At 39.6% G+C, this 21,686-nt stretch overlaps 3 protein-coding genes across 5 annotated transcripts; 1 reads left to right on the plus strand and 2 right to left on the minus strand.

The window, feature by feature from the left end:
• Positions 1-1,128: 1,128 nt before the first annotated feature.
• LOC122759649 (solute carrier family 2, facilitated glucose transporter member 11-like) lies at positions 1,129-3,748 on the minus strand. The gene has a single exon (XM_044014610.1). The coding sequence runs from the start codon at positions 3,465-3,467 to the stop codon at positions 1,800-1,802; it is 1,668 nt and encodes a 555-aa protein (XP_043870545.1). The 5' UTR covers positions 3,468-3,748; the 3' UTR covers positions 1,129-1,799.
• Positions 3,749-3,944: 196 nt separating this feature from the next.
• LOC122759650 (RNA-binding protein with serine-rich domain 1-like) lies at positions 3,945-8,138 on the plus strand. Of its 2 annotated transcripts, XR_006358288.1 has the most exons (8): positions 3,945-4,012; positions 5,140-5,286; positions 5,384-5,563; positions 6,116-6,218; positions 6,365-6,518; positions 6,901-7,042; positions 7,132-7,330; positions 7,412-8,138. XR_006358288.1 is itself a non-coding variant. In XM_044014611.1 (7 exons), coding segments are annotated over exons 1-7 (828 nt in total). In that variant the 5' UTR covers positions 3,945-4,010; the 3' UTR covers positions 7,232-8,138. The 2 variants fall into 2 exon arrangements, 1 of the variants encoding a protein (XP_043870546.1); XM_044014611.1 differs by having other exon boundaries at positions 7,132-8,138.
• A 5,991-nt stretch (positions 8,139-14,129) lies between these two features.
• On the minus strand, positions 14,130-21,582 carry kat7b (K(lysine) acetyltransferase 7b). Of its 2 annotated transcripts, none has more exons than XM_044014736.1 (14): positions 21,393-21,582; positions 19,327-19,477; positions 18,976-19,224; positions 18,805-18,887; positions 18,081-18,164; positions 17,468-17,566; positions 17,249-17,359; positions 16,558-16,749; positions 15,706-15,795; positions 15,461-15,601; positions 15,274-15,367; positions 14,946-15,092; positions 14,742-14,848; positions 14,130-14,370 (listed from the first exon to the last, which is right to left on the minus strand). In XM_044014736.1, exons 1-14 carry the CDS (start codon positions 21,408-21,410, stop codon positions 14,269-14,271), a joined length of 1,668 nt encoding a protein of 555 aa, XP_043870671.1. In that variant the 5' UTR covers positions 21,411-21,582; the 3' UTR covers positions 14,130-14,268. The 2 variants fall into 2 exon arrangements, with proteins under 2 accessions (XP_043870671.1, XP_043870670.1); XM_044014735.1 differs by having other exon boundaries at positions 16,558-16,752.
• Positions 21,583-21,686: the final 104 nt, after the last annotated feature.

Genomic DNA, 21,686 nt, shown 5'->3' on the forward strand with positions numbered 1-21,686 from the left:
TAAAGCGGCGCGGAGCAAAAGGAGCCTAAGTGATGTCATTAAATGTAATTAACAAAGTAGTTGGACATGTTTTATTTATTGAAATACAGTTGTATTAATGCAGTGACTGACTATGAAATACAGCATTTGACAGTGCATCGAACATTACAATTCAACAAAACTATCCCCTAAAATCCAGCATATAAGGGTAAGTTTTCAGGCAATAAATATGGTGATATGAACTCCATCTTAAAAAAAAATAAATAGCTTTCTATTTCCAGCTGAGAGCATCTTAAATAAATATCTGTGACTCTACGCTACAAATGTGATGGATGACAGAGAACACACACACACTGTGACAGACGGTCTCCAGAAGGACTGCAAAAAGGTGGTAAAGCCGACAGCTGTTGAATTTAAAAGTGTCATCCTCGCCTGGGTGTTACATCTGTCATTCATTTCTACATCATACAGTACAGCTTTGGATTTGTGTGCGTCGGTGAGGGTACGCTGAGGAAAAAGAACAATGGTGACTCCTACTGGACGGTTTGCAGCACTGCATTTCAGGTGCTGTTGTCAGTGTCATTGTGCATGCTGTTAGTGCAGTACAGGTTGAATTGTCGTTTCTGCTTATAAATACATGTCTTGGTAGACTTTGTGCAGTTAAAGCTGCAGTGTGTAACTTTTACACTAAAATAATTAAACTAACTTATGTTATGTTGAAACTTTTGTCAAGTAAGTTCACAGTGCTCTCTGTGTTTCTCGGTGTGGCAGTGCTTAGATCTCGTGGCGACTGGCGACGTTCCCACGCTGCAAACAGGAAGTGATTTCTTTCACGTCGAGACTGACAGAGGCAGCGGCGACATTATGCTAGACAAGTGTAAAAAGGGGTTGACGTGTGAATGAAAAGTGCCCCAGAATAAATCTTCAGAACTGAATTCTCAAAAAAAAACAAGCGTTTTTTTCGGTGGTTTGATGGGATAAACGCTTCTTGCCTCCGCCCACCCCTGCACTGCAACTGTAGGCACACAAATAGTCTTTCTGAAAGAGCCTGGTTTCAGATAAAGGACGTACTGAACAAATTATGTTACATCACTTCTATTCACGAAGACCAAACAGAGGTGGGACAAAAATCATCAAAAGTTAGGCCCTGCAGCTTTAAAATGTAACAAAGTCTATCTAATATAGTTTAAATACATAAATATCGGCATGGCAACCTGTGGAATTAACCAAGTATAAGATGCCAGATTGTAATGCTACCATTTCCGCTTGAATCACCACATGCAAAAAAGGTACATGGATCACTGAACTGGATAAACGTCATCAAAAAACAAGAGATTTAAATAGAAATAAACAGGTGACATTCTGATACAGTACCATGTGTATCCTATAATCCATGCAAATTAAAGGACTGTCCATATGATTGTAAGGCATTCACAGAGTTTGAGTGAGCATGATGTTGGAATATCAGGCAGCGTTTGAGGTATATTATTGTCTTGATTGATTGATTTGGCCGTTTCTTGTCTGCTGTACTTTGGATTTCCTTCCTATGTACTAATGACACACTAGATTTGAATTTAGCGCTGCATGCTGCAAGTAGCACAGATTTCAACAGGAATGTTTCCAGGAGATTCATTCAAAAAAAAAAAACTCTTTCTCTGCAATTTCATAAATTTTTGCAGTGTGTATCTGCATTTGCAGCATGTTTGTCTTTTTAGTTATATTGTTATATTGTGTTAGTTTGCAACAGGACTAAGCTCCTAACCATAAATACATTTAATTTATTATTATCATTATTAAAGTTATATGGCAATCTGCCCAACTCATAAAGTGCATTCAATGACTCCAAACGCATGGTCTGATTCGTTTACTCTTTCGCTAGAATTTATCAAATTTCTGTCCTCGTTCATTGGGTTCGGACCCGGATATTGCTTTAAGGAGGTGAAGGAGGAGGCTGCACCAAGCTGGTAGTGATTCTCCACAGGCCCATCCTCCTGCTTCCCTGGCTTACTTTTCTTCGTATCCCTTTTTCTCTGAAACTCAGATGTAATCTCGGCCAGTGTCTTGCCTTTAGTCTCTGGAACGCTGTACCCCAAAAACACAGCGGATATCAAACACACCACCAAGAAAGGCAGGAAGCAGAAGTTCCCCAGGCCGTTGACAATGAAGGGAAACAACATTCCTACCAAGAACAGGCTGAGCCACATTAATGAGCCGGCAATCATGTAAGCAGCCGGTCGAGCCGCCTGATCAAATATCTCAGCTGGTAGGATCCCCGTCACTCCTGCAGGCCCTAAGCCAAAGCTGAGGATGTAGGCATAAACACATACCATGCTTAAGTAGGGCATTCCCGCCACCCCACGACTCTGGAGGATCAGAGCGACGGTAAAAACTATAGACCAGCAAGACATTAGACTGTACCCTCCAAGAAGAAGGTACCTACGGCCCATGCGTTCAATCAGAAGATTGCTAAGTATAGATGCAGTTAGTTCAGACGCTCCAGTGCCAATGGCTGCATACTGAACTTTGTCTGAAGGTATACCTGCTTCCAGAAAGATGTAGGAAGCATAGAAGTAGATGGAGTCATTGCCGCAGAGCATCATGGCACTGCTGGCAGCCATGACTATTCTGAGCTGGGATCTCAAGTCACGGTCTTTAAACAGGGACCAGGGTGTCTTGGAAGCAGCCCCAGATCTGTTATTTACCAATTGCTGCTGCTCTCGACATAGCTCCTCCATTTCCAAAACAGGAGCTTCTCCACCACGGAGTCTGCCCAATGCGTGGAGGCACGCTTCTCGGTCTCCCCGGTCAATCAGGAGATACCTAGGGCTTTCTGGAAACCAGGGAAGAGTGAGCAGCTGGATCAGTCCGGGCAAAGTGTTACTAGCTAGTAGGTAAGTCCAGAGAGGCTTCGAGCCCAGCAGCTCAGTGAGTCCGACCACCTGACCCAGGAAAATCCCAAAAGCAGTGAAAACAGCAGAGGAGAAAGCCACAGCACCTCTCAGGTGTGTGGGCGCACTCTCCCCAAAATACATAGGCTGGATGTTCATGCTCACACCTGAGTTTATCCCCACCAGGATCCTGGCGAGGATGATCATCTCAAAAGACTTTGCCGCCTTGCACGTGAGCACAAGAATAGCTCCAACGAACAAGAAGACATTGTTCACAAGCAGCGAATTCTTCCTGCCACAGTGGACGGACATGGGACCTGCCAGCAGTGCCCCAATCAGACCTCCCAGAGAGAAGGCTGACACAATCAGAGTCCACAAGATTGTCACCTGAGGGATGTCCAAGCCTGTGCCCCATCGCTCAACATAGGTGTCATTGATGAAGCTCTGGATGTAGCTGGTGGGGGCGTTGATGATTGAGATGTTATAGCCATACTGGAAGGTGCCTCCAATGCCTGCAGAGCACACCGTCAGTGCGAGAGTCCTGCCATTGCCTGAGGGTCTGCTGGTGTCTCCTGGCTTAGTTTCACCCGTTGAGGTCATCTTAGACCCAGGTGTTCGCGAGGAGTACACGTGACGCCGGCACTTGCCTGTACCCTTCTGCAGTCCCTTATGAGAGCTACGGTTAACTTGCGATAGCTAAAATTTCACACGTCGCTTAATAATTTAAACATATTTTACAGTTTACATAAGGGAGTTTTAGCTCGAGTGAAACCAAATACATATCCTCATTCGATGCCGCTATGTCGATGAATGACGTAAATTATGTCCTCAGGCTTACCTGTCAGGCACACTCTCAGCTTGAGCCGCGCCACGTAATAATCCCAAACCAATTAAAAATGTCTATGGTTACACCATGGCAGCAATTTTACTGTTTTACTGTTATTAAACATGTCAGTGCCGATAATAAGCTATATAACACGTGAACGTAGGTTAAACTATCCTGACAGCCATTACCGAGGGCACCCATTATCACCATAACAAAACGTCACTATCTGATTACGTCCAGCTCACTGATTGGTTCACAGCAAACACAAGCATTACGTCATTGATCGGCGACGGCATCTGCAGCGAGGAGGCATAAAGATGTACGTAAACCTGACCGTTTTTTTGACAATATTTCTGACTTTGGTAATAAATGTGTAATAAATAGCAATACACACGTTCCAGTGTTGAAGAAGTGCAATATTTTTCACTCGAAATTCGCACACCCGAATACCGGCTAAGGATATTAAAAACCCGCATTAGCTCGCTTAGCTAATGCTAACTTGTCCGAGCGCTAAGATAACGCTGTTTATACGTAATTCATTCTATTCCGAGTTGGAAGATTATGAGCGATCAAGCGTTCACATATCGCGTAATTAAAGAGGGACCACATAAATATACGGGTCACCTGTTTAATTACATGTATTGACGCCATTCTGTACATTATTAAATGTTCATGTTAGTGAGTCTAATTCTGAGCAGTCAACGCTGCTTCTGATTACTTCGCGTTGCCCTAAATGGGATGCATGTTTACTTTAGATGCAATCGAGTTTGGGAGGCCATTTTTACATTTAGACTAGCGCCGAACCGTATATCGACAATTTACCTTCATCGCGGTGCAAGTATTCACAATTTAAATTCAGCATATCTAGTAGACGGTGTGATCTACATTAAAAGTAGACACTTCCTCATGCTAGTTTTGTGTGGCCAAAACTTACAGTAAATTTTTATTTACTGATTTACTAATTTCCCCCTAAATGGTGGCCAATTTAAATTCCCCATCAAACCCCAACAACTTACTGTTACCATTTATAGCACTTTTATAGACTGTTTTTTTAATCCCATGCAAGTACATTTATTATATTTTTTGCCATGTAGCTAACAATGTTTTTTTAATTGGATGAATTTTCTTAACTATCGATTATTTATTGTGTAATGAAATGCAGAAAATTGTTTAAAACGTTGATCTGTTTCCTAAATCCAAAAGATTCATTAATTATGTCTGCTTCTACAATGGTTTATCCCAAATGTCAACAATCTGATAATTTTTGTCTTGTTTAAATACCTTTTATCCAATTATTCAAACTAACACCTGTGCACACAAGTCTCAAACAAGTTTGAATCCTACTGCTTATAAACACCAGATGTGAGAGATTAAGAACAGCTTCAGTGTTTTCAATTTCATATATTCTAAGAAATCAAATGTTTGACACTTTATCTCATTCTACAGGGCGCCTTCCCCGACAAAGAGAAAGGAGGATGACAAGAGTAAACAGCGAGGCAAGGAGAAGTCAGGAACCACGAAAGAAGGTGCTGACAAAGACCGGAGCCGTGACAAGAACCGCACACGGCGCAGTGCCTCCACTGGGAGCAGCAGGTCAGAGATCTCGATTTGTTTTTGAAGTGGTTCTCTTCTGTCAATATTGTCACTGGTGTCCTGTGTTGACTTTAGCTACTACTAACCCCATGTTTAGGTCCAGCTCCAGCTCCAGCAGCAGCTCAGGCTCCAGCTCCGGATCATCCAGCGGCTCCAGCTCCTCGGCCTCCAGCCACTCGGGCTCGTCCAGCTCCCGCTCCTCTTCCTCCTCCTCCTCCTCTTCTTCACCAAGCCCCAGCCGCCAGCGCCACAACAACAGACGGCGTTCACGCTCAAAGTATGGGTCAAGTCTTTACAATATAAATCAATAAATTCCAAGGTTCAGCAAAAGACTGTCAATATATCACAAACTGCATTGTTTAAATACAGTTTTAGTTAGGTATTTTCAGTCTGTGTTGATGTTCCTCTTCCTGAATTCTATATTTTATGAAAAACATTGTACCTATTTCTCCACTTTTATTTTAGCACACTTAGTTTCAAATTAAAATTCAAACAAAGCTAGTCAATCATACCGTTTTTTTTAAAAATATGGACCAAATAAACCAGAAAATATTGACATTTAAGAAGCAGAAAAATACTTGTCTCAATTATTTAAAAAAAAAAGTGTGTTCAAATTGAAAAATCAATTCAAAGTAGCTGAGGAATTGATCGTCATTGCAGACACAGAATGAACCAATAACTATATTCTGACATCATATATACTGTATTTTAGTGTGAAATCTGCATCATGAATTAATCTCTCTTGGTATTTAATGTGTATTTTAATGCCAATATTCTTGTACTTGTACTACTCAAAAAAATTGAAACGTCTTCTGCCAAATGTTTGTAGGTCAAAATCGGCAAAGAAGGACGACAGGGACAGAAGACGCAGGAGCCCCACACCCAAACCCACCAAGGTCTACCTGGGCCGGCTGACGAGAAACGTCATCAAGGTGAGTAAAATCAACACCGCACAGCTCACGTCACTGCCGGTCAATCAGATGCTGCTGTATTTCGTTTAAAAGAATATATAAAGTTGTCATGTAGATGTGGAAGGTGAGGCAAACCTTTAATGGCTGTCCTCTCTCTGCCTTTGAAGGAACACATCCAGGAGATCTTCTCCACCTACGGCAAGATCAAGATGATTGACATGCCCATGAACCGCGTCCACCCTCACCTGTCTAAAGGCTACGCGTATGTGGAGTTTGAGACTCACGACGAGGCGGAGAAGGCCCTGAAACACATGGACGGAGGTAGGAGAGCATGACGGCGGACATCATTTTAAAGCTTTCTAGTCCTGGTCCTCGGGAGAGTTCACTGCCCCGCATGCCTCAGAAGTTTCCCTGCTCCAACACACCTGATTCAAATTATCAGCTCGTCTGATAAAGACCCATTCATTTGAATCAGGTGTTGTTGGAGCAGGGAAACCTCTGAGGCTGCTTTTACACTGCACCTGTATCTGATTGTTTTGGAGGAACTTTTTACATTGTCTTTTAAAAATGACCCATGCAATGTAAATGCAGCCTTTTACATGCATGTCAGGAGTCCCCAAGGATCAGGACTGGAAATCACTCTTCTATACCCTGTGTACAGTGTAGCCGACACTAATGTTTATAAATGAATGTGTTATTTCAGGTCAGATTGACGGTCAGGAGATCACAGTCACAGCTGTGCTGACTCCCACCGTGCGCCCACCACCTCGCAGGCTGTCTCCTCCTCGCCGGATGCCTCCTCCACCTCCGATGTGGCGACGCACGCCGCCTCGTATGAGGAGAAGGTGATTTGCTGCTTGATTTTTTTTTTGTACACAGAATACTGGTGATTTAAGCACAGTTGACACCCCCTCTCTCTCACTTTCTCATCCAGGTCTCGGTCTCCGCGGCGACGCTCTCCAGTTCGGCGCAGGTCTCGGTCCCCTGGCCGCCGGCGCCACCGGTCACGCTCCAGTTCTAACTCCTCGCGCTAATTATTTGTGAATTTTTTTTCTCCTCCTTTTGTCTGGATCTGCTCCTCTACTGTTTCTGTTTTTTATCAGAGCCATTGTTTTTATGGTTAACCATCATGTTGTGGGTTTTGAGAGTTTGGATGTTAAAAATCATTAGTTTCACTCAATGGATTGTTACATAAGCACATGCAGTGTTTCTTCTCAGTGACTGGACCTGTCCCTGAACCACGTGCTGTAAACACACCAGTATGCGGGTGATTTTTTCTTTGTTTTTAAATGTGCTGCCATGTAATAAACCTCAAAATGTCAAGTAGCCACACTTGACACACACACACCATACAAATTAACCACAAATATTCATTTTTACAACAACATTTATATGAGGAAGAAAATACAATTTGACACATTTCCATCCATACAAATATTAGATATAACGCAAAAGAGGGTTGAACAAGAGGACATTCGTGGAAGAGTTTGAAATTTGCAGCAACGCATAAAGGCTTTTTAAATTTTTATTGTATTTTAGTTTTGATGCTGAGGATTTTTTTTTTCTTTAAAAAATGTTGGCTAATGAATGGATTGAAAAGTAATGTGTTTTAAAATCTACCGTCTTGTGTTGAAGTCGACTGAAAATAACAATGGATTATCGTGTCAGTGATCTCGTCGCTGAACCAGTAAATGATTCATTTTGAAACTGCTGTTAAATTTTCAGCTGTCATGGCTACGGTGCTCTACAGTGGAGTACAGATGATGTAACTCTTACATACCCATAATTACTGAGCCCCCCCCGCTGTACCCACTGGGGGTCACTCACTTCATCCCCCCCTGCATTGATGTACAATGTAGTGAATTTGTTCTTCAGTAAAATGACTGTTATTGTTCACGTTTAGGTTGGAATTACATTCAAATAAAACTCCTGTGTTTGTGACATTTGATGCCATTTCTCCCTTTTTTTTCTTTCCCATGACTGAAGCGGTGATTGTTCAGACACAGGAGCAACTCAAATGTCCTTTTACATAACTGAGAACAGTGAAACACACAATCTGAACAAAGTACCCAAGTTATGATAGAACACAGAAAACTAAAGGTCAGACTAAAATAGAGCATAGAAAGAAGCACTTTAAGTGCCTTAAAAGAGCTTATCTGTAAGTATATAAGATTGGAAGATGTTTTTAACCCTGATTTATAATTATTTACATGATTAATTTCAGTTCCACTGGTAGTTCATCCCAGTTGTGTGCAGCATAACGGCTAAATGCTGCTTCACCATGTTGAGTTTAAATTCTGGGCTCGATTATTTGGCCTGAGTCAGTAGGTCTTAGAAGAATGCTGGGTTTATTCTGGACATATTTACCATCGTTTAGTGATTAACAGTTAATCGGGAATACAGAGGCGGCTGTGCATGAGCGACTTATGCTGTCTGCTTTAAAATTAAATGAGAATGGAGAATTTCTGTTTTTGTATTTTTGCCACATTGACCTTTTGATCTGCAGGTATCAGGAGTGAGAGTTAAAATCATTCCCTCAGTGCTCGACTGTAGCAGTTTTCATGATGTCGCGTGTGTGTGTGCAAATCTAATTATTTTTTATCGCCCTTTAAAGGTCATGGTTTGAACTGTTAAATAAAAACTCTTCAAGTAACCAAGAAATACAAGATGAACAAAGTTATTCATGTGAAACTGAAATCAAATGACAAGGAAGCCACTGAAAAAGAGATTAAAATGACGTAAAGATTTAAACTTTCAAAGAAGGGGACTCGTCTATCGATCATTCATGATGATATTAATTACAGATACTGTCATTATTTTTCACCATCTGTCAAAGACTAGCATTACATAGTGAAAGTTTTAACCACAGCTGAGTGAGATTGATGGTTTTTCCAGGAAAATGCTGACACATTTGCAATAGGAACCTGTGTTAAAGGAGTAATCTGGTAATTCAGTATCACACTTGATTACAATTAAATAATGGGGGATTAAGGAGATCCAGATTTCACAAAAATAACAATATTAATAATCATTTCAAAGGAGATATTCTTTAGTCTCCTATATGGGTGAAATTCCAGACTTGCTTTTGCCTACATTAGTCCTTGTTTCAGGGGTCACCAGATACATTTCAGCCTTTTCTTTTTATTAAATAATTAATAATATAGAATGAAGTTTTGGGGTAATTTTTCAAAGCGATATCTTTTGAAAATGTCTGGTTTATCTAAATGGCAGTGAAATGGAAACTTTATAGTATATATCGTATAGTTGCGACTTATATTGTGAATTGTGAACAGTTTATGTCAAAATAAAAGTCATACAGAGATGATGATGAGCCGGATTTGCCAAGTGGATCCACAGAATCTGAGTCCAGGATCGTTTTGCCCTCAGAGTAAGACCTGTTCCTTAAGTACTTTTTCTCCACTTGTCACCTGAGATTCAGAATAGAACTAAAAGGAGAGTCACTCAAGATGAAGCCGGGATGGATCAGAGGTCAACATCTGTGGTGAATCACCAGCAGCGAGCAGAAGGAGCAGCGTCCTTAATTCACCCCCCCAACATGGAGATGGTGTCCTGCCATTATGGAGGCTCTTTGTGACTCAGCCATTTCAAATGCAAATGTCGGGCCTCTGATTTCTTTTCATTCGATTCCGACGACGCGCACACGAGGGCTGTTCGCGTGTAATTGCTTTTCAGGCCTAATTGTCCCGCGCTTTTTCTTGCTCGTCAGAAGCACCTGTGTGCGCGCGCGGATCAAAGCGTTGGACGCGCGTGTGTCAGCTTTGTTTCAAGTGGGACGTCCTCGCAGCGCGCAGATTGTCGAGTAATTGCCCCTCTCCAGACATTTCTGTGGCCTTTCATGAAAGCCGAGCATTTAAATGGCTAAGTAAGTAAAGATCATAAAAAAGGTTTAATAACAGTGTAATTATCTCTGGAGATGAAAAACAAATATCGCCAAATTGAAAATATCAACAAACACATCCCAGCCGACGACGTGCAACTGTACGTATAACACACGCACTTAAATGAATATAGCGATTGTTCATTTCAGGCTGTACACTGGAACTTTTATCAAGAACTATGTGTGTTTACACCCCAGGAACCCCAAGAACTAAATATAAATATTGGATAGTTTTTTTAATCTCAGAATCGTTGTCTGGAGTAGGTGGAGCTAGCAGCGCTAAACTTAGCCATAGCTAACAGCAAGGTGTGACCAACCACTACAATAACTTTTATCAGAAACTAAACAGGAACTATGTTTGTTTCCACCACAGGAACCAAGAACTAAATAGAAGTAGGCTAATGGATAGGGTTTTTTTTGATTCTCAGAAAGGTTAATTGTCTGTGGTAGCACAATTGAGGTGATGCTATCAGCGCTAAACTTAGCCGTAGCTTATAGTCCTACCAAAATTCAGAAGGTGTGACCACCACAAGAACCTTAACAAGGAACTGACACAGAGACTAGCGCATTTCCATCTCAGGAACCATGAACTATATAGAAGTAGGCTACGGCATCGCTCTTTTTGATTCTCAGAAAGGTTCATTGTCCAGAGTAGCATAATTAAAGTGGAGCTAGCAGCACTAAACTTAGCCGACTGACACAAGAGCTAAAAAATTGCCTAAAAGTCTGGCAGTAACATGTTCCATGAAAATAGCAGACACCACACCACTATTGCTTTGGAGCTACATTAGCACCACTGCTTTAGCAATCTCTAGCAACTTTGTAGTCGGCCATGCTAACTTCAGATAGCCACCTTTAGCACCGGTCTTTCAGGAACTTCCTTCATTGTAATTATCTCTATATAATCTACCATAAATTCAGTCCTTTTTGATATTTATTTTAAAAATCTTGAATACTAGCCTTTTAGCTTCTTATTCAGCCACTTTTAAATTCGCCTTTATAGAGCTACTGTTACACTCAAAAGATGTGTTCTTGACACATCTCTCTTTGATGTAAGAGATCAAAAATAAATCAGTATTACAGAGTTCAGAAACAATAAATCAAATCGAGTAGACAACAGTAAACGTCTTCTAATTTACCGTCAATAATGTCAATATTGACCAAAACCAATGTTCCACCGACAAATCAGAGCTTCTCTGACTGTCTCCATCTTGGTATTGATCACTAATGAGCACATTTCTGTTTTCTTCTTAAATTTTATTATGAACCTTTTTAACTACAAAGACATCTAATCCAGCTCCAGGCATCCCTAATTAGATTTTAGAGGTGGCGTCTGTATTTCAACTGTTCAAATACATCCACGACCTGCAGAGATGCCAATAAAGCTGTGCCTTCAAAGCAGGTGGGTTTTAGTGATTTGTTGTGTTTGCCTGTGATATCAAAGAGGCACGTCCACATCACAAGGTCACAAAGGGAGAATATTTTTAGTCCGTCTGTCTCGTAAAAATGGGAATGAAAGGACAAAACAAAGGCCTCATATGTCAATATTTAAGCTTAACTATTACGGAACATGAGAGTCTTTGAGACAAATAATAAATCTGCGTAAGGAAATAAACATCAAGGTCAATCTTTTTTTATGTCACTGTTTTATGGTTTAAAGAAAACGCTCTAATATGACAAATCTGGAGGTTTTTTTTGGATTGTTTTAGAGATAAGAGCGTGGTCATATTTAGTGGGGAGGGGTCTAGGGGTATAAATGCTGCCCCGCTCTCAGATGGGACAGACAGAATCACTCAGCATCACGTCCTCACAGGTCACAACCGCAGCGATTTTCTTTCTGTCTTGAAATGGAAAACTGGAGAATTCACCTCGCTGTTGTGACTTTTTGCGCTCTGCTGCAAATCTGTCAGGGACTGACTGCGAGTGTGGAGGAGGAAAGAGGATTATCTCCGGACTGGCAGGTGAGTGTCAGTCGACGCTTATTATTATTTATAGTAAAATAATCCCTAGTATAGAGTTGTTCTGCAGAACTAAAATGTCTTCTAATTCTTTTTATATCGCCCTATTTGGTTGTTAACTATTACATACATACTTTGGCAACTTCACCACAATTAAGTCATTATTGCTTGTATTTTTTTAATGGAATATTTCATAATTTACTAAATATTCAAAAAAAAATCACATTCTGATTTAAAGAGTTTCTTACTTCTTCCATATACTTTAAAACTTTAAAATGATCCCCTGAATTAGAACATTACTATTTATATATATATTTTTTTAAATTTAATATTTCATAATTTCCTAAATATTTGTTTTATTTGAACTCTTTTAGCTTCTGAGTAGATCCACATAAGTCAGTGTAGAAACTTCATTTAAACCAAAATGTTCAGCCCAATTGAGACATCATTCATTTATCCATTCAAAGTTTTTGGAATGTTTCATAATTCGACTTTTCTCGAAGACAATTTATCATTCAGATGAACTGAAACGCACTCATTTTCTACTTCTTACTGAATTCATCCCTAAATTCAGCTCTTTCATCACCTTCACAGTTCAATTCACAAAATAAACTCAAACAAACAAATTTGACACTAAAGATTAGCAAAAAAATTTTACAAATAAATACACAAAAACAAGCGTACAATATGTTTTAACTCATTTGCAAGGCAGTCTCCTGGAAATACTGTATTAAGAAATAATTGAAAATAGTTTAATGGCAAACTTGTTTTTTTGATCACCATTGACAGTAAGAATTGAATTTTAATTTTAATTTAAAATGGAAATGTGTCATCATAAACACCATAGTGTTTGAAGGTCAATATGGGAAAATAGTTAAATGTATCATTTTTTACTATAATGCTACAAAAGAAATGTGTTTCATTTCCTGACAGGACGAGTCACTGGACCCGAGAGCCACACTGATGAAAAGATCCAAGTCTCTTCGTTTCTATGGATTAATGGGAAAACGTTCAGGTTCCCTCACTTTAAAAAAAACACATTACATAAAAATGATAAATGGCTTAATTCAAAAAGACCCAGAATAAGAATATTTTTGTTTTTCTTCTACCCCACAGATACTAAGAAACCCTTTCAAGTTAACAGACGTACGTCACATGATTTTGACTAAAAACCACCTTAAAAAAAGATCAATAAATAACTATTATTGCAATCATGTTTCTAATCAATAATCCTATCCACGCGCAGGAAACAAAGGGGAGACGTTTGTGGGCCTAATGGGAAGAAGCATCTCCGGCACTGGTGAGAAACAAAAACACCAAAAATAAACAAAACTTGTCGTTCTTCAAAATATCAATGCAGCTTTATTGACTTTTCTTTTAAAAATATCAAATTCATAAAGACATTTAACAGCTATGCTCAAAAGTACAAGGCAAACATTTGGATGTTTATTCTCTCTCTCTTCTTCTTTTTTTTTATTCCAGAACCTTTGACCAGAATAAATCCGTCTGAAACAATCAGCGAGTTTGACGTTTCCGAGAAACAACACGAGCACGGTATGACTTTCTTTTTTTTAATCTGTCAGTATAAAAACCTGAGTTTGCTTTTATTTCCATGTGCAGCTATATTGTCATTTTGTTTTTAATCTTATTTTAAATTAGGAATATCTCAATTTATAATCCCATTATTTGGCAGGTTCACCAGAGGAATGGATCCAAATCCTGTATTGATGGAGAAAAAAAAACAAAAATATATAAAAAAAACAAAACATACACACTACTATGATCTATACAATTTTACACCAAAGAGGACACGACACACGTCATTCTCCTTGAAGTTCATGCCGACGATGACTGCGTGACACAAAAATAACCACCGTCTTCAAATAAATGCACATTTCCTGAAAGAAAGAACACTTTCTTTTCTCTCATTTTTCTTTTTTTGCACGATCAAAGCAAAAAACATTCATGTTTATCATGTAACATTCAAAGCAGATTTCATACCATTCGCGCACTGGAACGTATGGTGCTTAAAATATATATAAAAAGTAAAAAAAACAAACATCCGTGACACGAAGAAGCAGAATTTTAAAAAAAAAAGAATAAAAAAGAAATGGAAAGAAAACACTGATATTTATTGACAGTTCTGAGGTCGAGGCTACTTGTGGCTGGTGAGGCTGGAGGTGAGAAAAGTTCAGTAGCCTGAGGTTGGTGGCGCTCATGTGCCTTTGGGAGGCGTCCATTTTAACGAGCTGGGGTCGATGGTTTTGTTGCTGTTCCCTCGTTTGATCTCCTTCGCCCTCCACTCGTCGATCAGGTCCTGTGAGAACAACGGAGATGAAAAACGAATTAGAGCGAACGCATGTTCAGTTTGTGTCGTGGATCCATTTCGATTGACCTCTCATTAAAAGTACAAGATTTTGAACCTAATAAACTGCTCGTAGATGAGTTTTGAAAAGTCGCAGATGAGTCACTCATGATGGGAAATACAAAACAGTCTTGACAATACTAAACAGAAGCTAATGGCTCTTTTTCACGACACAGTTCCAGCACCGACATCGACTTTGACTCAAAACTGTGAAATAAAACTTTTAACCGCCTTTTAGTGGTGTTTTAGAGTCAAGTTTTGATTTAAATGTGACAATTCTTCTACATTTTTCTTCAGTAAAATGACATTAAAAGTAATCTTACCTGCCGCTTCAACACCAAGTGTTTGCCCTTCCAGTACTTGAGCATCTGCAGAGACTGTAGCGTGCTCACTATGTCCACAGGATTGACCGCAGTTTCTTGACTGATCTCTGTGCAGCGAGCAGAAACAACAACAGTAAATAAACATCATCTGTTTGTGTGTGTAAATATGTTGCTGTAGCAGAGGCCGCCGCCGCCGCCGCTCACCTTTGATGGAAATCTCTTTGCCTTGAAAGTTGTACATGTATCGCAGCAGCACTTCTTTCCAGTAGCTTCTGTAGCTGATGAGGCCGAGGTCGGACAGAGGCCTCTCTGGTGACCCGACTTTCTCCTCCACCTTAGACAACAAGTAACCTGAATATAACAAAAACGGAGCACAGTCAGAGATCAGACTGAAACGTTTACCATCCAGATTTAATATTTAATTACAATATCTGCAATCAGTGACTTCAATTATTAGACTGTAAACATATAATCCACTTACTTTGTTGTAACAGTTAAATAAAGAATAATTATCAGTGCACGTGTCACTTACTGAAGTCAATGAGCATCTTGCCAAAGCCTTGTCTCATGTACTGGGGCATCGTCAGGATACAGGACACGTTGTAGTTCAGGAAGGAATTCTTCTCCTTTAAAAATGATATATAAACAGAAGGTACATTTTGAGCTGTATGTGCTAACATACAAAAATATGTTTTGTTTTTTTTTCCTTCATTATTCACCTTAGAAAAGTAGCCCACTAAATGACAGCCCGTGTTGTCGGCCTCAGTCATGACGTAGAAGAGAAACGGCTCCACGTCGTAATAAAGCGTTTTGTGATCCAGGAAGAGTTTGGCGAGTAAACACAGGTTCTGACAGTAGATCTGAGGGAAGGAAATAGCCTTTATAGTCACTTATTTGATTGTTTTGATGTGTCAGGTATGAGAATCAAAAAGAAAATGTGAAGAATTCTTAAGTTTGACTTCACCTTATTCTTTTTGCCGTCCACTTCAAACACAGATATGCCTCCTTTTCTGTAAACTTCGTCTCCTGGAGGATGTTTCCATACACACTTTGCCTGAAAACACACATGCCATTACCTTCATATAAATCAATGAGCATGATGTGCTTAATATGTAGATCTAAGAGTCATAATGCAGCATTGACAGGCTCATGTAAGGGCTTATTTACCCCAATTCTATTTCCTCTAGGGATTTAAAAAAGAAAAGAAAAAGAGCACAAAATTCAGAATCTGAAAAGTTATGTTTTAACCTTTACAGAACTCTGTATCTAAAATCCCAAAGTACTCATGACAAAATGAAAACAAAAGCCAAAAAATATGAGTAAGATGGGTTTTGCATCAGCCAGTTTAAATAAATAAGCATTTTGTCTATTTAAGCAAATAAAAACACATGAAAGCAAATAGAACATTTGAAAAAAGTCTGGAAATGTCACATTAAAATTGTTTAACATTTGAGGGAGGTGAAAAAGTGGGTGAATCGATAAAGATAGACGCAAATGGGTGCAACGGAAACAGTTTTAATAATAGCAGATAAATGATAATAATTGCTAACATAATTGAAGAATAATGAAAACAGTAGATACAGCAGATGAGAGGAGGTTTGTATGAACTCCATTTAGTGCAAGAAGCAATTACTACTACAATGAAACGCCACCATTTATCAAACTGTGCCTGTTTTCCATTTGTGGTGACACTGTCTTTGGCGCCACCTACTGCCTATCACTGTGAACTCCTAATATTGATAAACACATAATTGCACATTTTCTTTTAACATATCCTTGAAGATTTTGGTAAATAATGGAAAGGTCTGGCTCTCACCATGTGTCGCCTGAGGATGGTCTGACTCTTCATGTACTTGAGGCAGAACTCGCAGACGTAGAGGCGACCCAGGCGCGCGTACTCCTCGGGATAAGGCGAGTGGTACCACGTGTCCAGTTCGTAGCGGCCGAACAGGATGGTTTTGATCATGTTGCTGCCCTCGGTGATCTGACCCTGGATGCGCAACTTCTCCTGCAGCAAGAGCGACACGAGAGAAAGTTAATCTCGGCGTCAAAAAGAGACGTAGACTTAAAGGTTGAATCATACTGCTATATTTATTGCAGATGACAAAAATCAGTTCACCAAACAGGGATTTGTTTCGCCAGTTTTCTTTTCCCCCTCCATTTGAACAGTTTGAATCAAAATGAAATTAAAGTCCATTTTATATGTACTGTGCCAAATAACATACATTCTCTCTTATCCTGTCATCTAGATTTTATGTCCGTACTGCACTTATTTATTTTAAATAAAATAAATATTAAATACAGGTAAACAAAGAATAAAGATTGTCCAATGAACATTTAGATGAAGAAACAAGAAGTTTTAGTGCACTAAGCAGCATTATCATGTGTTAGGTTACATACAAATTAGTGGTCAACTGGTGAATTGAGTAACACTTGTCTATTTATATAAGCAAGTAAAATCAAAATAGATGGAAAAACACTGGTGAAAACATGTAGAAGCTCATTACCAGGTCTTCAGAAGCACGAGCCTGAGCTTTCCTGAAAAGCTCCAGGTCATATTCACTGGTGATGTTCTCCAGCAGAGGTTCTCTGGTGTTGCTGTGAGTCTGTCGATGCTCCTGTGGATTAGACGGACGGACGCGCAGAGGTGAGACGACACAAGTGTGTGATGCAGCGGCAGGAAAAATTAAATAAATAAAAACTGCACGTCTGAGAGTGTGATGTACCATGTGCTTTTCTTTCTGCTCCTTCTGCAGACCAGAGTTCCTTCCTTTCCTCATCTCGGCCACCTGCTCTTTGTATTTGCTCTGTTTTGATGTTGGCGTCTGAAAAGCAACACAGAAAAAAGGATAGGAAGTCAGTTTGTTTACGCTGCCATGTTGGCAGGAAAAGCGGCAGTGCCAAATTCAAGGTGAGCAGTTTAACAGCAGCTTTACACAATCCTAACTTTTTATGAAAACGGCCAGCGAAGAGACTAACTGCCAGACATACTACCTGGTTTATACAGTACATCTATGGATTCGAGGGGTATTGTGTGAAGTACTGTTTGACCTTAGTTACTGGAGCTCTAATGGGAAAACTGTACACAATGAGCAGACAGAGCATTTGGCAGAACATGAGGCAAAGTGACACCCACACACAAAATAAGAACAATGCAGAGCTCCTTTCTATTTTTTTTTTTACTGTTGCACAGCAACAACCAAATCTTCAGACAAGCCAATGCTGCAAAAAAAACTGCAGCAATTCTTATCAAGGTCTTAACAGAAAAGCCACACATTACATCTTTACTGATTAAACCTCAGTGCTGCCACAGCAACCTTTGTAAAAAGAGAAAACTACCTGGTGACGAGTTGCATGGCGTGAGTTGTTCTCCTCTTGTCCTTTTGTCTCTTCTTCTTGTTTCTCACGGCTGATGGCTTTCACCTGAAATGTGCAGGCAGCGACAGACGACAGTTTTTCTCGTTTTCTTTATTTCCTGATTTGTTTGAATGTTTAGATGGATATGGAAACTGAAGCTTCAAACTGTTCAATGTTTATGTTTTAAAACACAGTGGAAAAACGGGATAGAGCTCAATGTTTACAACTCTTGTTTCAGACCCCAAAACAACAGAGTTGTCATTTTTCTCTGTTTTCAGTTAAGTTTAGATTGGTTATTTTGTCCTTTTCCAGTAAAAAAATTATTAATTCAGTATATGTAACAAAATAAATTAATAAAATGTTTTGTACATAACTTACTGTATAATTATAATATTTCTGGTTTAAAAAGTGACAACTTATATAATGTGTTATTTTACATTTCTAGAATATTTAAATCATCAGTACATGAGTCATATGGTCAAGACAATTTAACGGAGCTTTTTAAAGTGTAGTTGAAAAACTATGAGATGAAAAACATCTCAGAAATCTGCCTGTTAACACAGAAGGCACCATGGAAACTAGATGTATAAATAGCATAAATACAGATGGCATTCAATTAGGATGGTGCTAACTAAATAATGGAAGATGACAGATGAAATTCGATGTTGTGAAGCACAACTACTGATCGGGTTTTACATATACTCACTTTGCACTCATCTGCGGAAAGATTGTGGTAGAGTGGACAACCTGATACGGCAAAATGACGTTCGTGTTTCCCTGTGAGGTGACCTGTCACATAAAGACAATGATTAATACAAAAGAAAAGCTACAATAAAAGTGTAAATCAGAGTCCTAGAAGTCAAATCTGAGCTCTCACCAAGTGAATTACACCCCGGCGTTGGACATTTCATGTTAAAGTTGTAAGTCTCGTGACAGCGGCGGCGCTTGGGTCGATGGGAGAGGTCTTTGTCCGAGTCTCTGTTGGCTTGGTCTTTGGCCTGGCTCTCATCATGAGAGGCGTTGGGGCTGGAGATGTCCAGCTCAGATTCAGAGGAAGGGGCATTACCCGTGGGCGTCAAAGGTGGAGATTCGTCGTGGTCCGCCGCTCGTTTCAAGTCCGAGGCATCTGGAGAAGCAAAAAAAAAAGTCAAACAACCACCATGTAGAAGAAACATCTGAGACTGCAAATAAAGCATTAGATTTAAATGAGCAGGATGTGTTGACCCACCCTGAGAGCTTTGACTACGCCGCGTGGAGGCTCTGGTAAGTCGTTGTCTCTTGTTTAAGTTTCCATCGCTTTCTGAACTATTGGTTTGCTCTCTTTCAGCGGAGGAGTCCGAGTCTTCAGTTCCATCTGAACCACTCCCTGGCATGTGTCTCTACAAGGACAAACAGTGAAATGACAGGAATGTTACACTGATTCAGTAATCATGGGACAAACTAGTAAAAGCTGACATGAAGTGACAGTGACATAAATAACAAAGCTTGTTGATAGCTGATGAGTCTGGACTCAATAAATCTAAAACTGTACTAGGGTAAGAGAAGCTGTTACAGTTCAAACACACCCCAAATTCAAACACATAAAACATTATGTAGCTAAAACTAGGCAAACAAACTTAAAACTCTTTTAGCAACGTGAGTCATGACTACAAATCGCTAAAATCTAAGGACTTTTCCACTGGTCTCACTGAAAAATCATTCTATATCGCTGTTTTTGCAAATCCCTGGACACAAATTGCATTTAGCATTTGATCCAACAGCAACTGCCATTGAAACTGCAAGAACACACTGATTACCAAGTTACTCACACATGTGTGCACCTGCATATACATTGGGGATGCACCAAATTATTGGCAGATATTGGCTTTAAAATGTATTATCGGATAGTGGCAAACACACCAAGATCTGCCAATATGACTAATGACAAATATAGTTGGCTAAAAAAGCTGCTACCTCCATGACTTCTATGCCAGCGCCTTCATAGATATTTTTTAATGCTTATTTATTTTGCACAATAACATTTTTTTATATCCACATCTGCTGTGACATATGTATGACAAATACAGAAGAGACTAAATGTGATATGCAGTTGGGCAAAAGGAAAGTTGTATACACCTGTATCGGTTATCGGCCCAAGCGCTCCCTATATGTCGGCAAAAAGTCCAATATTGTGCATCCTTAGTATACACTATATTTACTTGCTTATACAGGCAAATTAACACATTATGTTACATACAATGTTGAATTTTCAACATATGCATTGCTTATACGTGTAGTATAAGAATACACACATACATAACGTTATTTTGAGACAGAGACAATCTCCTATATGTCATAAAACGAAAGATAAACATGTCAACATATTTTAATATGCAACATTAAGCCAAATGTACATGGAACCTCTGATGGTTGTACGTTAAATGGGTAGCATTTGTATTTATTTGATGCACAGTAAGACATAAACATACAGTAATAGTTTTGCGAATGGTTATGGTGGAGACAGCGTCGCTTTGAGTGCAGTTTGAGGTATTTTGACAAAGTAAGAAAACGCTTTTTTTCAGTCTTTATTTGAATAACGTATGCTTTGAATGACCACAGACAGCTAGCTGTTAGCTAAGGATGCAACGAACGCCTACAAATGATGCTGACGACGACGTAACAACTGTCATTACAGTTAACATGAGATTAATTTGAAAAATAACTTACGCCGAGCTGGTTACAGAATTTTACACTTGCCCACACATAGCAAGAGCTACCCAAAAATGTGTACAGCTCCGTTAGCCCCAACGTCAGCAAAGCTGCCGCCGTTGTCTCAAACGGCTAACAGGCTGTAGCACCAAACTCCATTGACAAATCATATAATTTGAATTTTTATTGCTCATCGTCGAGCTTGTCTTCCAAGTCACTGTCAAATTATTTATAAAAAACGTAATGTTGCTGTACTGTAATGCGTTCGGCAAATATACGACCACCATCGATTTGTTTTATTTCAACAAAACCTATGTTTAATTCCAAGATTTTATTCTGCTGCTTGTTAACGCCCACCAGGGTATATTTATTAACATCAGCGAAACCACTGAGCTAATGTGAATATAATTACTACTTTTTGGAAGCTCTAAATGCGTATGTAGTCCTAATCTTCTTAGTGGACCGCATATAAGCACGAACACAGTAACTAACACCGGTCTTTTGCGTGTGAAATTGTCGGATTCCTGAATGGAATATGGCGGAACATGGACATCTGTGCTAATAGAGCTAACACTACCCTCTTGTGCGACCTACATTTGCTCTTACCTGTCGTCTGCGGGGCATTTTCGACTTGATGAACGCTACGTCCGGGCAATTTGAAGAAACAAACGAAAGTGAAAAAGCTCCCAGACTTGAAATAAAAGCAGGAGATTAAACTATTTATTGATTTTTCATGGTTTTAGGCAGAAGTTTGTGTGTGTACACAGCGTTGCCCGGGATCTCTCGCGCGCCACATTCCCCGTTGACAGAGCGGCGAATTACACTTCCGGCGATAAATGTGTGACGCGTGAGCCTCCTGACCAGCAGGGGACGACTGTGCACTGCAGGACCGTCCAATAA

Source organism: Solea senegalensis, linkage group LG18 (assembly GCF_019176455.1).
Source record: "Solea senegalensis isolate Sse05_10M linkage group LG18, IFAPA_SoseM_1, whole genome shotgun sequence".
Taxonomy (NCBI): domain Eukaryota; kingdom Metazoa; phylum Chordata; class Actinopteri; order Pleuronectiformes; family Soleidae; genus Solea; species Solea senegalensis.

What these genes read in the sequence shown, in the direction of transcription:
- LOC122759649 (XM_044014610.1), bottom strand. Translation starts at nt 3,467, where the DNA reads ATGACCTCAACGGGTGAAACTAAGCCAGGAGACACCAGCAGACCCTCA.
- LOC122759650 (XM_044014611.1), top strand. An exon ending in AGACGGCGTTCACGCTCAAA is followed by an intron (nt 5,564 to 6,115) that starts GTATGGGTCAAG and finishes AAATGTTTGTAG; the next exon opens with GTCAAAATCGGCAAAGAAGG. An exon ending in CCGCCTCGTATGAGGAGAAG is followed by an intron (nt 7,043 to 7,131) that starts GTGATTTGCTGC and finishes TTTCTCATCCAG; the next exon opens with GTCTCGGTCTCCGCGGCGAC.
- kat7b (XM_044014735.1), bottom strand. An exon ending in CCATCCTCAGGCGACACATG is followed by an intron (nt 15,796 to 16,557) that starts GTGAGAGCCAGA and finishes GTGTGTTTTCAG; the next exon opens with GCAAAGTGTGTATGGAAACA. An exon ending in TAGTGGGCTACTTTTCTAAG is followed by an intron (nt 15,368 to 15,460) that starts GTGAATAATGAA and finishes TCATTTTTAAAG; the next exon opens with GAGAAGAATTCCTTCCTGAA.